Source organism: Cydia fagiglandana, chromosome 26, assembly GCF_963556715.1.
Source record: "Cydia fagiglandana chromosome 26, ilCydFagi1.1, whole genome shotgun sequence".
NCBI lineage: Eukaryota > Metazoa > Arthropoda > Insecta > Lepidoptera > Tortricidae > Cydia > Cydia fagiglandana.
Window position 1 is genome coordinate 10,676,805 of NC_085957.1, and position 14,639 is coordinate 10,691,443.

Genomic DNA, 14,639 nt, shown 5'->3' on the forward strand with positions numbered 1-14,639 from the left:
GAAAAACGTATTTAACTGATTTGCAAGACCGAAGTGATCCCATAAGTGTTCCGTAAACAAAGTTTTGTACGGAACACTAAAAATGAGTAATTTAACAGGCCAATTCAATATTTATTTAATCCTAGCAGATCCTAGCTATCTTATTTATGCTATTTTTAACAGGCATACAGAAGCGCTGGTGGCCTAGCGGTAAGAACGTGCGACTTTCAATCCGGAGGTCGTGAGTTCAAACCCCGGCTCGTACCAATGAGTTTTTCGGAACTTATGTACTTACGAAATATCATTTGATATTTACCAGTTGCTTTTCGGTGAAGGGAAACATCGTGAGGAAACCGGACTGATCCCAATAAGGCCTAGTATCCCCTTTGGGTTGGAAGGTCAGACGGCAGTCGCTTTCGTAAAAACTAGTAGGTACGTCAAATCATGGGAGTAGTTGTCAAGCGGACCCCATGCTCCAATGAACCGTGGCAAAATGCCGGGATAACGCGAGAAAGAAGATAGCTAGACATCAATACGATATTGTAATCATATTAGTTGGCTGTCATTCGCGCGTTTATTAAACAGGCCACTGACGAGCCTTCCAAATGGACGCCATTACAATGGATTCATCCAAATGGACGGCATCCTAATATTAAACATATATTGTACGTTTTTGACATTCACGGACCGATTTTGGATTGCAGCCACGCTATTGGACTGTTGGGAAGCTCGTCAATGGCCACCTACGTTCGGACTTGTCCGTACTTACCTGGTAGTCCGTAAGTTAGGTTAAATGGAAGGAGGTCTCGGATTCGAATCCTGGGAATGACATTTTTGTGATGAACACGAATATTTGTTCCTGAGTTAAGGAGGACTCACGTTAGACCGGGCCGTGTCCGGGCCGGAGCTTCCGGCGCTTACTTTTCTATGACATGACAAGCGAATCACGTGATGCTTTCCATAGAAAACGATGCGCCGGATGTTCCGGCCCGGACACGGCCCGAAAAAGTACTGAGGTAGACTGACGTAGAATGGCAAATACGAACGTTTCCGAGAAAATACGATGGATAACACAATCACCCACTACATCTGTAAGTTGCATATAAAATTTTATAGTATAAACAATTGCTTCATAAGTAAAAACGCGCATGTGACACCCTTATTATAGCAACATCCATAGACTACAAAAACCACTTAGTGTTGCTTGTTAGTCTCCATAGGCTACGGTGGCCAAAATCGAGAAAACAACTAAAAATTGAATTTAGCGCGGAGCAAGTACCAGGGCCTCATGAGTTACGAGAAGGTGTCGTTGACCAACGCGGCAGCCGCGGCGGGGGCGCGTACTAGTATGAAGGTATCGCGGCTGCTCGCGTATCTTACCTGTATGCTTTTGGTTTGGTTTGTTTGTATACGATTCTACTAGTTTAAAGTATTATTTTTGTTGACTCATAGAAAAAGTATTGTATACAATAGTGATATAATCAAGTTTTTCAATCTCGTACCTTACTTAGGCAACTCAGCAAGCTTCGTTGCCTAAACACGGTACTCGACTGAAAAACTCTATTATATCACGATTGTATAAAATACTATATCTATACTAAGTACAAATACAATATATACGAGATGGTCCACACTCAATAGTCACGTCACGTCCGCGATGTGACCACGTATAAACAAAGTCATAACATACACATACAAGACTGATGGCTTGTACTTACGGGTAAGAATAGAATCCCTATGGATACAGGCCGTCGCCATTTTGGAAATTGTTTCCGAATTATACCTAACAAAATTATGTAGTTAAGTTTAAGTAGTGTTTTGTCGACTAAATAGTGTTTAATTTTAAGTTTATAAAATACATTATGTATGTTAGTCTGTAAGGTATTTGTAATATGGGCCTTGTTGCCTGAATTAAATTTCTAAATAAATAAATAAATAAATCATTATAGTACCTATAGACTACATCACAAAAAAATAAAATCTATAAAATGTCTCTTGTGTTGGAGGCCAAGACTCATTTTGGGTCACCGCGCCAACCAAGTAAGTAAGTAGTACAAAAACCTACATGGTAAATATCCATAACTCAGAAATAAAATATAAAAAAAGCACACACACAATTAAATTACCAGGATTCGAACCTGGGACCCCCAGCTTCGTAGGCATTGCCATTACTACATATATTAAAAGGTTAATAATTACTTTTTTTTTGACGACTCGTCTGGCCTAGTGGGCAGTGGCCCTGCCTGTGAAGCCGATGGCCCTTCGTTCGAATCCCGGTAAGGGCATTTATTTGTGTCTTCTTCTTCCTCGCGTCATCCCGGCATTTCGCCACGGCTCATGAGAGCCTGGGGTGTGGGGGTGCCATTTATTTGTGTGTTGAACACAAATATTTGTTCCTGAGTCATGGATGTTTTCTATGTATTATAAGTTTGTAGTATTATCGCCTAGCACCCATAGTACAAGCTTTGCTTAGTTTGGGGCTAGGTTGATCTGTGTAAGACGTCCTCTATTATTTATTTATTTTATTATTTAGGTATTTTTATGCATAAAATAGGATCTAAATATAAAATAGTGACAGAGTTAGACCAAGAAAAGTCTGCAGCGATTTTGATAGCCCACGCAGTGCAAGTTTTATTTATACGTCATAATTTCATAGAAGTTTGACGTTTAAAATAACACTTGCACTGCGTGGGCTACTTTTCCTGGTTTAACTCTGGAAATAGCGGTGTTTTCGCCGCGCCGTTTCTTTGTTCTCTCTCGGCTGTCATTCCGTGTCATCTCTGAGTGACAGTTGACATGACAAAGCCCTGAGTGTGTAGAATACAAACATAACATCCTCCAGACTTAGCATAGTCGCGCTACTCCCTCTGCCACGCATACGGTAATTTTACTCCATGTTCGAGTCGAAAGTGTCTTTGTGTGACGTCACAAAGGCACGGGACTTCGCTCACCTCGTCCCGCGCACCCCCGCATTTTTGGCATCATCGGTTGCATGAAATAATTGCTTTAAATTAAACTCGGTCTAGAAGATTCCTAGTCTATACGTATGTGTACCTATAGAATACATGCCCGCCATTTTATACGAAGACGGAGACACACGAGATATATTTGTCAGAGCCACTTGCACCATCCCACTAAGTAAGTAAAGTAAGTAAATACTCTTTATTGCACCACAAAGAAAAATACAATAACAGATTTACAGTGTAAATAATGGTTGCAACACTAACCCGAGGTTAAGCGGTTAAACCGTGAACTTAGTGTCAAATTATACTGGTAACCATGGTAACTCCAGGCACATTAGAGTGTGAGTCTTCTGTACTTAGTACTATTATTTATTCTGTGCTCCAGGTTCAACCAGTTAACCCTGGGTTAGTGGAATGGTGCAAGTAGCGCTAACGGAATTAGGTTTGCAATTTATAGAGCAACGAAATCACTCTAGTTAGTCATACTATCATTATTAATTAATCCGGGCGCCTGGCAGCTGTTCAGCGGTGGGGTATACGGCAGTTCGTATCGTTTTGTAATTCGGTTGCAAGTAATAACTTCCAACCCGGCTCCCAGAATGCAAAATTATCCGTAAAAACTTCGTAGCACTGCTACGCCGTAGCTGCTACGCGCTACGAGTTAGCTATGTAGTCTCTGCATCCATTAGATGGAGCATTAGAGACGGAACATATTCAGCGGGGGGCCTAGCCAATGTGACCATCGTTCTAACTATAAAACTTACGAGAGATTCAAATGTCTTTATTAGTTGGTCAAGCAAATTTTGTCAGTAGAATAAAATGTAGGCGCGAAGGCTTATCGTCCCATACAAAATTTTAATTTCGCGCCTTTTTCTACTAACAAGATTTGCTTGATCAGTAATATTTAATATGTAAACTGTGTAGTGTTACAAGAAGTACTAGGTACATTTTTTGATGAGTAATAACAGTTTTACCCACTTCGGGCGTACAATTTATTTTATTACTAAGTTTGAATACATAGACAGATAGGTTTATTTATTACATAATACAGAATACATTATAAATTGCAGGCATGTCAATCTAGAATTCATAGAGTTACCCCAAGATCTATCATAACTCATAATTTCATAGAAGTTTGAAATTTAAAATGACACTTGCACTGCGTGGGCTATCAAAATCGCTGCAGATTTTTCTCGGTCTGACTCTATTATGATCGCCTGATCGACTGAAGCCTGATGACAACTCGGTGCCATGTTACATTATGATGCATGCATGTTACATGCGACACAACTGAAAACTGCCGTGTCGCCGAAATAATATTTTAGCTTGTAAGATTTTACTATTGTATGTATGTTAGTTTGTAAGGTATGTATCTATGGGCCTTAGTTGCCTGATAATAAATGATATTTGATTTGATTTGATTTAATCTCATTTTTTTGTTCTGAGGTATCTAGTGAGGGGTAATCCATGGCTCGCAGTTCGGCAGTTTTCGCGCTGTGGCCGCAAGTGCTTACAAACTCTTCTCATTAAGCGAACCGGAGTTACGCTTAATTTACGGTTCAATTGAATTTCGAGTGCTATTAGCACTAGCACTGTAATAGGGAGCAAAAATACCTTTTCATCACACTCGCTCAGTAAATGTGGGATTGCACGCAGGTTTAGCGGGAGTTATAGAAAAAGCGTTCTCCCTAGGGAGTTATGAAGTTTCTAGTGCCATAATTAACAGTTTTTTGTCTTTATACTTCATTTTTGTATCGCAAGGGTGATGAAAAACATTGTGTGTAACTCGGGGCATAATAATATTGCAAACTCGAGTCTATAAATCGCTCCGGCAAGCCGTCGCGATTTAACTTACTCTCGTTTGCAATATTCAACTTACGCCCCATGTTCCACAATGTACTAATGTTGGCTCGTAAAATTGATTGACATACTGCCGTATTCGTACTTCAAGATATTCACAAGAGACGAGACGTACTAGATCCATTCTAGATACGTTATAGTTTAGATATCAACTAGTTCTCTTTTGCAGCGCAATTCGGGCAACCAATGTCACTTTTACGTTAGATAGAGTAAGATATCTATTAGATGTGAATTGGATCTCTAAGTCATATCCTGTAGGAATCGTTCAAGAGTATCTCCAGAATCGCGCAAATGTCAAATTTGACAGTTTAGATCTTAAACATCCCGTTATCGTATCTTGGTGATGTTTAAAAGATATCTAATAGATGTCTTTTTCAAAATCCGAATCGGGCCCATATTTTTGTATGTACAGCCAGCAGCAGAAGTTGCTAAGCGGGCCATGTGTTCAAAATGATCTTGACGCGACTTTATTGTTAAGAGAATAAGCGTGTCAAGGTAATTTTGAACGCCTCGCCCGCTTAGCAACTTCTGCTGCTGGCTGTACATATGAAAACGAAAGTCATTCTGCCCGATTTTAACTTTAACATACGTCAATTAATAGATCTATAAACGATATGGATTAGATGTTTCAGTGTCAAGAAGAAGAAATATCACATTTGACACTGACATATCTAAAGGCCTGTGCACACCGGCTGCGTGTGCGTGACGTGCACGTGCGCGTGCGGCGTTGTAGTATACAGATCCTTATGAGAGATGGCACACCGCTTGCGTGACGTGTGCGTGTGCGGCTCCAACATTTTAGCGCACGCACACGCGCACGTTACGCACACGCAAGCCGGTGTGGCTCGGCCTTAATCCATATCGTTTCTAGGTCTATTAGTTGACGTATCTTAAAGTTCAAATCAGGCCGACTAGCGTTGCCTCGTTCGTGCTAGAAAAATCTCTATCGGCTCGATTCGGGAAATGAATAAGAGATTCACTAGAGATGAAATAGTAAAGTTATGTGACGTTCCACGGCAAAAGGTACCTTATGGCGGCTGGCGCCTACGTCGCATAGCGCCGCAATAATATTGGAGCGGCGTTAATAATCGTAATCGCCAACCGCCATAAGGTACCTTTATCCGTGGGACGTCACATATCTTTACTGTATCGTATCTAATTAATCTCTTATTCACTTTCCGAATCGCGCCGTATCAGGCCTATGGAACTCTCCGCGCGAGCTCGGTTTAAATCTGCTCCCGTTCACGGTAGAAAAGCAAGCCAGTTGGTTGCCACACGCGCTCACGTACGCACGTCACCGCGCGCCGCACTGTCAATTTTTACTATAGTTACAAGCTACGTAGTACCTAATTTCTTTAATTGAACATGTAATGTTTATTATGTATGACAAATGTATAGTTTTAGATATCTATCTTTTTGAAATAGGTAGCAAATTTTTAATTTATTTTGGTAAATGTTTATTTTAACGACAGTAAGTTAACTTTACACCGGAAAGTGCCTACTCATTTTTGCTCTGGTTAACTTATAATTAATTACCTGTTATTATATTATATAATTCATGGGGTTTCTATTATTTTTCTTTATTGTGTCACATTAATCTCTATCTGGTTTTAAATTACACGAAGTTTTAAAACTAATTTATATTTTTTAAAACGTTTATAAAACGTTTATAAAACGTTTAAGTTTATAAAACGGCGTAAACACTGCAGTTACTTCAGGGACATATGACCTTTTAAAATGACTATTTCACAAACACGCATAATCGGAATATTTTATTTCACTCCGCTGTTTAAGTAGGTATTTATTTATCATTTCTAAGCGTCAGCAACCCTAGCGTCGTGCCGGTGCGCGCGGTGCGGGGAGCGGCGCGCCGAAGGTCACTCCATTGTATTTTTGTGTAGGTATCAAAACGGTAGGTATTTGCGTTTTGTTTGAGAGATAAGTATCTGTTCGTAAGAACTATTATATAATCTGTGGCCGTATGTCTAATGATTAAAAAGAGTTTTGTGAATATTGTTCTTATGTATGAGACAGCCCTCAAACTATTCAATGTTATGTTTCAGTAAAGTAAACAGTTTCAAAGAGCTGAAACGGGTTTTTCAGCTCTGAAAGCTCTTTTGAGACGTACTCGTATAGAGCCAAATAGCTTGTAAAGGCGTAAAGAATATTTTGAAGTACCGTAAAACGGGGTGAGTAGGTTTCGCGGGGGGGGTTATGAATGGGGAGAGAAGGTTAGAGAGGGGGCTGAGAAGGGATTTTAAGGCTACTGCTACAAAAATAATGTATTCCAATTTAAAATGGGGCTATAGTAATACGCATAATAAAAAAAATCGATCCAACAATCTTCCAAAATCACTTTTGTATGAAAACCCCTCTCACCCCAAATACGAGGCACTACGGGGTGAGGTGGGTTTTCCTCTTTATCGTCAAAGTTATGAAATGGAACTACCCAAAATAAAATACAAACGTCCGAACCACTTATTATATAGGTATACACCATTCAGTTATCACATGTAAAAATAAAATTTTATCGAGGTTTGAAAGTCAAATTTCACCCAACTCACCCCATTTTACGGTACTCGTACTTCATCACTTTCAGCCCTGTAATGCTGTTTTTGCCGCAAAACCTACTTTTAGGTACGTAATACGTACAATACGATACAAGTGCGAAAAGTAGGAAATTCGCAACGTATTGTACAACGTTTTACAGTACATTATGGCCCTTTAAATTTTCGAGATAGGCACGTATGTGCCAATTACCGCACTAGGGCGAGCATAGCCTAGTGTGTAATAAATGACCCTGCCTATGAAGCCGATGGTCCTGGGTTCGAATCCCGGTAAGGGCATTTATTTGTGTGAAAAACACAGATTTTCACTTCTTTCCTTGTAATTTCCTAACTTTATTGTCCCTCTTAACCCTTTTTTATTTGTCGACAGAGGAGGAGTGCGAAGAGGCCCCCTTGCCGGCGAGGCACCGCCCCGAGGGGCTAAAGGAGCTTGCCCGGGGCTCCAAGTTTACCGCGAGAGAGATCCAACTCATGTACCGGGGCTTCAAACAGGTACTTATACCATTATAACCGTCTTTTTAGGGTTCCGTACCCAAAGGGTAAACGGGACCCTATTGCTAAGACTCTGCAGTCCGTCCGTCCGTCCTTCCGTCCGTCACCAGGCTGTATCTCACGTACCGTATTTCTATTGCCGCTAACTAACTAACTATTTTGGCTCAGCGATCCAAAGAGAATCTTGGCCTCCGAAACGAGAGCGTGCCACCTGTCCCGATCCTGCGCAACTTCCTGCCAGTTACTGACGCGAAGCTGAAGCAGATCCGCCGCCACACTGTCTTAACAACAAATACTAAATAACAAAATTACTAAAAACAGAATAAAATAAAGATTTAAGTGGGGCTCCCATACAGCAAACGTGTTTTTTGACCGAAGTTAAGCAACGTCGGGTGGGGTCAGTACTTGGATGGGTGACCGTTTTTTTTTTGCCTATTTTTGCATTATGGTACGGAACCCTTCGTGCGCGAGTCTGACTCGCACTTGCCCGGTTTTTTATACTACGTCATTGGCAAAGCATACGGCCCGCCTGATGGTAAGCAGTCTCCGTGGCCTATAGACGTCTGCAAATCCGGAGGTGTTACATGCGAGTTGCTGACCCTAATACTCCGCACCCTCCTTAAGCTCTGGCAAACTTATGTACTCACCGGCAGGAACGCAACACTATGAGTAGGGTCTACTATTATTTTTATAGTTCGTTTTTTTAGCTTTATAAGGCCCACTTGCACCATCCCACTAACCCGGGGTTAAGCGGTTAAACCTAATAACCTAATGCCAAATTGTACTTGTAACCATGGTAACTCCAGGTTTAACTGGTTATCCCCGGGTTAGTAGAATGGTGCAAGTGGGCCTAAAATAAGGTAAACAATCTTGATGTGTCTTTTAATTGAAAAACACACTCTAAAAATAAATTACGGCAAATATGTAACAACTAGCTGTTGCCCGCGACTTCGTCCGCGTGGAATCTTATCTTCAACATTTTACATCTTTAGTACCTATAATTTTCATATCCAAGCAATGTTGAAATTACTTTTCTTTTTTAGCAAGTTGTATGAAGTTATAAGTCAAGTGGATTTTGATGTTGGTTGCTGAAATTACTTTTCTTGTATTCTAAATAGGTACCTAATATGCCCTTATACAAAGATTCAAGTTCCACACTCACATAATATCTGATCTCCATACAAACTTTCAACCCCATTCTCACCACCCTGGGGGATGAATTTCCAAAAATGCTTAAATTCTTTTTCATGTTTTTTTTAATTTAATACCTTTGCAAAAAGTTCAAGTTCCTAGATGAAAATTAAATTTACACCCCAAGACGAACTTTCATCCCCTTTTTAACCCCCTTAGGGCCTGTATTTAAAAAACGTTGCAATTACTTTTTTTTGTAACCGGCTAATATGTCTTTCTAAGAAGTTTCAAAGCATTTGTAATGGATTCAAACTTTGAACCCCATTTTAACCCTGTTAGGGGATGAATTTTACAAAACGCTGAAATTACTTTTATTGTCTTCTAATAATATCACCATATATAAAGATTCAAGTCCCGCGCTCGAAAAAATGTTTCATATCCATACAAACTTTCAAGTCCGTTTTCACCACCTTAGGGGATGAATTTTCAAAAACGCTGAAATAAGTTTTCTTGTATTTAAATTTAATACGTTTTTACAAAGTTTCAAGTTCCTAGCTTAAAATAAAATTTGCACCCGAAGACGAACTTTCATCCCCTTTTTAACCCCCTTAGGGGATGAATTTCCAAAAATGTTGCAATTACTTTTTTTTGTAATCAGGTTTTATGTCTTTCTATGAAGTTTCAAAGCATTTGTAATGGATTCATATTTTCAACCCCTTTTTAACCCTGTTAGGGGATGAATTTTACAAAAAGCTGAAATTACTTTTCCTTTCTTCTAATAATATCCCTAAATGCAAAGATTCAAGTCCCACACTCGAAAAAATGTTTGATGTCCATACCCCTTTTTCACCCCTTTAGGGGATGAATTTTCAAAAACGCTGATATCAGTTTTCTTGTATTTTAATAATATATCTTTTTACGAAGTTTCATATTCCTAGCTTAAAAGAAAACTTTAACCCCATACAAACTTTCATCCCCGTTTTAACCCAGTTAGGGGATGAATTTTACAAAAAAAAAACAAAATTAAAAATTTTGAAAAAACCCACGACGGTTAAAACGTAGTTGAAAAAGCTGAAATTACTTTTATTGTCTTCTAATAATATCCCCAAATACAAAGATTCAAGTCCCGCGCTCGAAAAAATGTTTGATATCCATACAAACTTTCAACCCCTTTTTCACCACCTTGGGGGATGAATTTTCTAAAACGCTGAAATCAGTTTTCTTGTATTTTAATTTGTTACGTTTTTACAAAGTTTCAAGTTCCTAGCTTAAAATAAAATTTGCACCCGAAGACGAACTTTCATCCCCTTTTTAACCCCATTAGGGGTTGAATTTCCAAAAATGTTGCAATTCCTTTTTTTGTGATTGGCTATTTTGCATACCTAAGAAGTTTCAAAGCATTTGTAATGGATTCAAATTTTCAACCCCTTTTTTCCCCTGTTAGGGGATGAATTTTACAAAACGCTGAAATTACTTTTCCTGCCTTCTAATAATATCCCTAAATACAAAGATTCAAGTCCCACACTCGAAAAAATGTTTGATATCCGTACAAACTTTCAACCCCTTTTTAACCCCTTTAGGGGATGAATTTTCAAAAACGCTGAAATTAGTTTTCTTGTATTTTAATAATATATCTTTTTACGAAGTTTCAAATTCCTAGCTTAAAAGAAAACTTTACCCCCGTACAAACTTTCATCCCCTTTTTAACCCCCTTAGGGGATGAATTTTGAAAAATCCTTTCTTAGTGGACCCCTAGACCTTATAATAAATCTAGTTGCCAAATTTGGATTTTCTAGTCCCAGCGGTTTGGGCTGTGCGTTGATTAAGTCAGTCAGTCAGTCAGTCAGGTCTTTCACGTTTATATAAATATAGATTATGAATCTAAAACTTAGAGGATATAACCAACGGAGACGCCATGTCTAAAATTTTCGTTACAAAATAGTCTGCCGTTTTTTGCGGGGGAGGGGCACATCAAATGTATAGGTAAGTCATGTCAGATAAATGTCAGTCCATACATATGGTTGACATGTGGTTGACCATAGGCCGCCTATTTTCGACAGAGGAGCTCCATTGTTACTCCGAGATCTAAAACGGTCATTAATATTCTTCTGCTTTCATAACTAATAGTTTTTGATTTTTAAAAAGCGTTTTTAATTAAAAGTCATGTCAAGATCGTTTACCTTCTTGCAAGTTCTTTCTAATGCTAAAAAAAACGAACTATAGCTTCGGTTCAACTGTGCACGATAACTAAATACAGTGAAAACTCGATATTCCGGCACTTCGATGGTCCGGTATAGTATACCCAGTAATCCGGCACTAAAATTGGGGTACAAATGGTCATTCTATGTCCTAATTTACTATAATACAATTATTACATTAACACACTACAATCTCTTTATTTTAATTATTATAAATGGCTAAGTTCCAGATAACAGTAGAATTTAATATTAATTTAGTATTTTAGTTAATTTATGTCCACGTCATACTACAAATTCCATCAAAATAATATGCAATTTTGCTGTAACTTCCAGTAATACCAATTTTCCAGTAATCCGGCGCCCTTGTGGCAGCATTAGCGCCGGATTAGTGAGATTATACTGTAACATGATTCTAATATCATTATGATATCAGTGTGCGGTCGAATTGGCCTGTGTTGTGTGCGTGCATGCGTGCGTGCGTGCCTGTGTGTGTGTGTGCGTGTGTGTGTGTGTGTGTGTGTGTGTGTGTGTGAGTGACTGTGTGTGTGTGTGTGTGTTGGATTGTGTAAAATAAACACGATTTTCATTTATTTTCAGGAATGTCCGTCAGGTGTGGTCGATGAGGAATCCTTCAAGCATATCTTCTGTCAATTCTTTCCTCTAGGTGGTAAGTACTTTTTTATCAGCACTGTGGGTTGTATTGTACCTCCCATGGTTGTGCCAAATTGAAACATTTCCGAAACTAAACCGATAAGAAGTCTATATAAATATCGAATCTGCTTACAAGTTTTCAAGAAAATTCAATGAATGGGTCAAATAGAAAACTGTGTTACGTTTTTCCTGTAGACATACACAAGAGTTAAGGGCTATAAAGGTTAATTTTCTTATTTAACCCTTATCCACGTGAAAAGGTCCTCCTTTTATTTAGAGAACTATGATAAAATCATTACTTACATGCCCACAAGCTGTCAACTATTGCCCACAGGAGAGAAAACTAGTGTGTTCGCGCGAACTGTACATTTTTCTCTCCTGTGGGCAATAGTTAACAGTAAATTTACTGTGGCTACATAATTTACTTTGACAGTCCGCCTCTATTTCAAATTCTCTTTGGTTTTATGTAACATTCTTTACAGTACATATGGTCCTATTTTCCCGCACTAGTGGGTAAAATAGAACTTGTCGTGCGTATCTCAAAAATTTAAGGGCCATATGTACTGTAAAACGTCGTACGATACACGTGCGAGTAGGTAATTCGCATTTCCTATTTTCCGCACTTGTATCGTAAATAACTATTTCAGATGCCACGCACTACGCCCAGCTAGTGTTCAACACTGTCAAACACAAGCAGAGCGGGAAAATCAACTTCGAGGTCAGTATTTTTACTAAACAGATTTTGCTTTAATTGTTTACTTATTTGTTACTAGCGATCCGCCCGGCTAAGCAAATTATACACTTAAACCTTCCTCAAGGATTACTCTATTGAAAAGTGAAAACCGCATGAAAATCCATTCAGTAGTTTTTGAGTTTGTCGCGGACAAACAACACACAAACTCTCTGTCACCCGTCATTTCATCATTTAGGTACTTGCGATCGTTTCACATTATCATCCACCTTTTTAACCGACTTCCAAATCTCAAAGAAGGAGGTTATCAATTCGGTTGTATGTTTTTTTTTATTTTTTTTTATTTTTTTTTTTATTTTTTTTTATGTTTGTTACTCCATATCTCCGTCATTACTAGATCGATTTTGAAAATTCTTTTTTTGATTGAATGTATATGCATACAGATTGGCCCCGTTTTTGTCAAAACCCAGTTCTGATGGAGGGATCCATGAGGAATCGAGGGAACTCCTCAAATCTTAAAGGCATACATATAGTGATTTTTGGGTTTTTATCAACAAATCAAGCATATACACCCAAAAAAGTGACATTTGATGAAGTGGAACTGCTGATGATGATCAGAACGGAACTCTTTAACGACGCATAGTTCACGGTTGGCGATTTGTCCTCTTCGTTATGTTTGTTAAGCAAGTTAAGTTTTTAAGCCACATTTTTGTCATGCTCGAGTTCTGATGATGGGATCCATGAGGAATCAAGGGAACTCCTCAAATCTTAAAGGCATGCGTATAGAGATTTTTGTATTTACATCAGAAAATCAAGCATTTTCATTAAAAACTGTTGCATTTGATGAAGTGGAACTGCTGATGATGATCAGAACAGAACTCTTCAACGACGCATAGTTCACGGTTGGCGATTTGTCCTCGTCGTTATGTTTGTTAAGCAAGTTAAGTTTTTAAGCCACATTTTTGTCAAGCTCGAGTTCTGATGATGGGATCCATAAGGAATCGAGGGAACTCCTCAAATATTAAAGGCATACGTATAGATTTTTTTGTATTTTCATCATAAAATCAAGCATTTACATTAAAAACTGTCGCATTTGATGAAGTGGAACTGCTGATGGTGACCAGAACAGAACTCTTCAATGACGCATGGTACACGTTTGGTGATTACGAATTTCGATTTTGACTTGGACTGGGACCCGGACTCGGACTCATACCCGGATCCGGTTCGGACCCGGATCCGGTTTGGACCCGGACCTGGACTCGGACCCGGATTCGGACTCGGACTCGGAACCGGACTCGGACCCGGACTCGGACCCGGTCTCGGACCCGGATATGGACCCGAACTCGGACCCGGACTCGGACCCGGGCCCGGACTCGGACCCGGACTCGGACCCGGACTCGGACCCGGACCTTGATCCAGAAAACCACTATGATACCTTAACTAAATAAACAACTATGATTACCTACCATAAAATTAATGTAGGTATAAAGTACGATGATGCCAATCTTACTAGCCCCTCCCGCTTAAACCCCCGTACACCGCACGGCATGCGCCATTAAGTGGGTTAGGTTAGGTTTGAACTGCGATCCTCACAGAACCGAACAAGGATTAGGTTAGGTTAGAACTGCGAGCCTTACAGAAACGAAATGCTACTTGAAAAGTGGGTTTGATTAGGTTCGAACTGCGATCCGCACAGAACCGAACTGCTATCTGAGGAGTGGGTTAGGTTAGGCTAGAACTACGACCCTCATGGCTCCTCTTCACGATGGGCCAACGCCGGCCACTCCAAGGGACGCATTTATGCGTTAGAGGGAGCAAGTGATATTGCTATCTCATTCTACCGCATGGCTGCGTCCCTTGGAGTGGCCGGCGTTGGCCCATCCTGTAGAGGAGCCATTATACAGAAGCGAAATGCTAGTAGAAAAGTGGGTGGTTTTACCTCCTTTTCTACATAGTGTACCATCTACAGTAATCTTTCATCGGCCCCCATGGAAGTCGGTTTTTTTTTCTTAAAAATTATGTTCGATTTTCCTTTCTAGTGAGGTAAGCAGTGTCACCCAATGTATGTGACGTGCAAATTTTGGTATCGGATGAATTCACTTGGCAC

General features: G+C 39.5%; 1 protein-coding gene across 1 annotated transcript in view; it reads left to right on the forward strand.

Annotated features, from left to right (window-relative positions):
- LOC134677454 (Kv channel-interacting protein 4-like) overlaps positions 1-14,639 on the forward strand; it is a 90,323-nt gene that overhangs the window by 53,359 nt on the left and 22,325 nt on the right. The window contains exons 3-5 of the mRNA XM_063535931.1: positions 7,740-7,861; positions 11,788-11,857; positions 12,489-12,559. Of these exons, the coding sequence (XP_063392001.1) occupies positions 7,740-7,861; positions 11,788-11,857; positions 12,489-12,559 (263 nt within the window). The remainder of the gene's footprint in view (positions 1-7,739; positions 7,862-11,787; positions 11,858-12,488; positions 12,560-14,639) is intronic.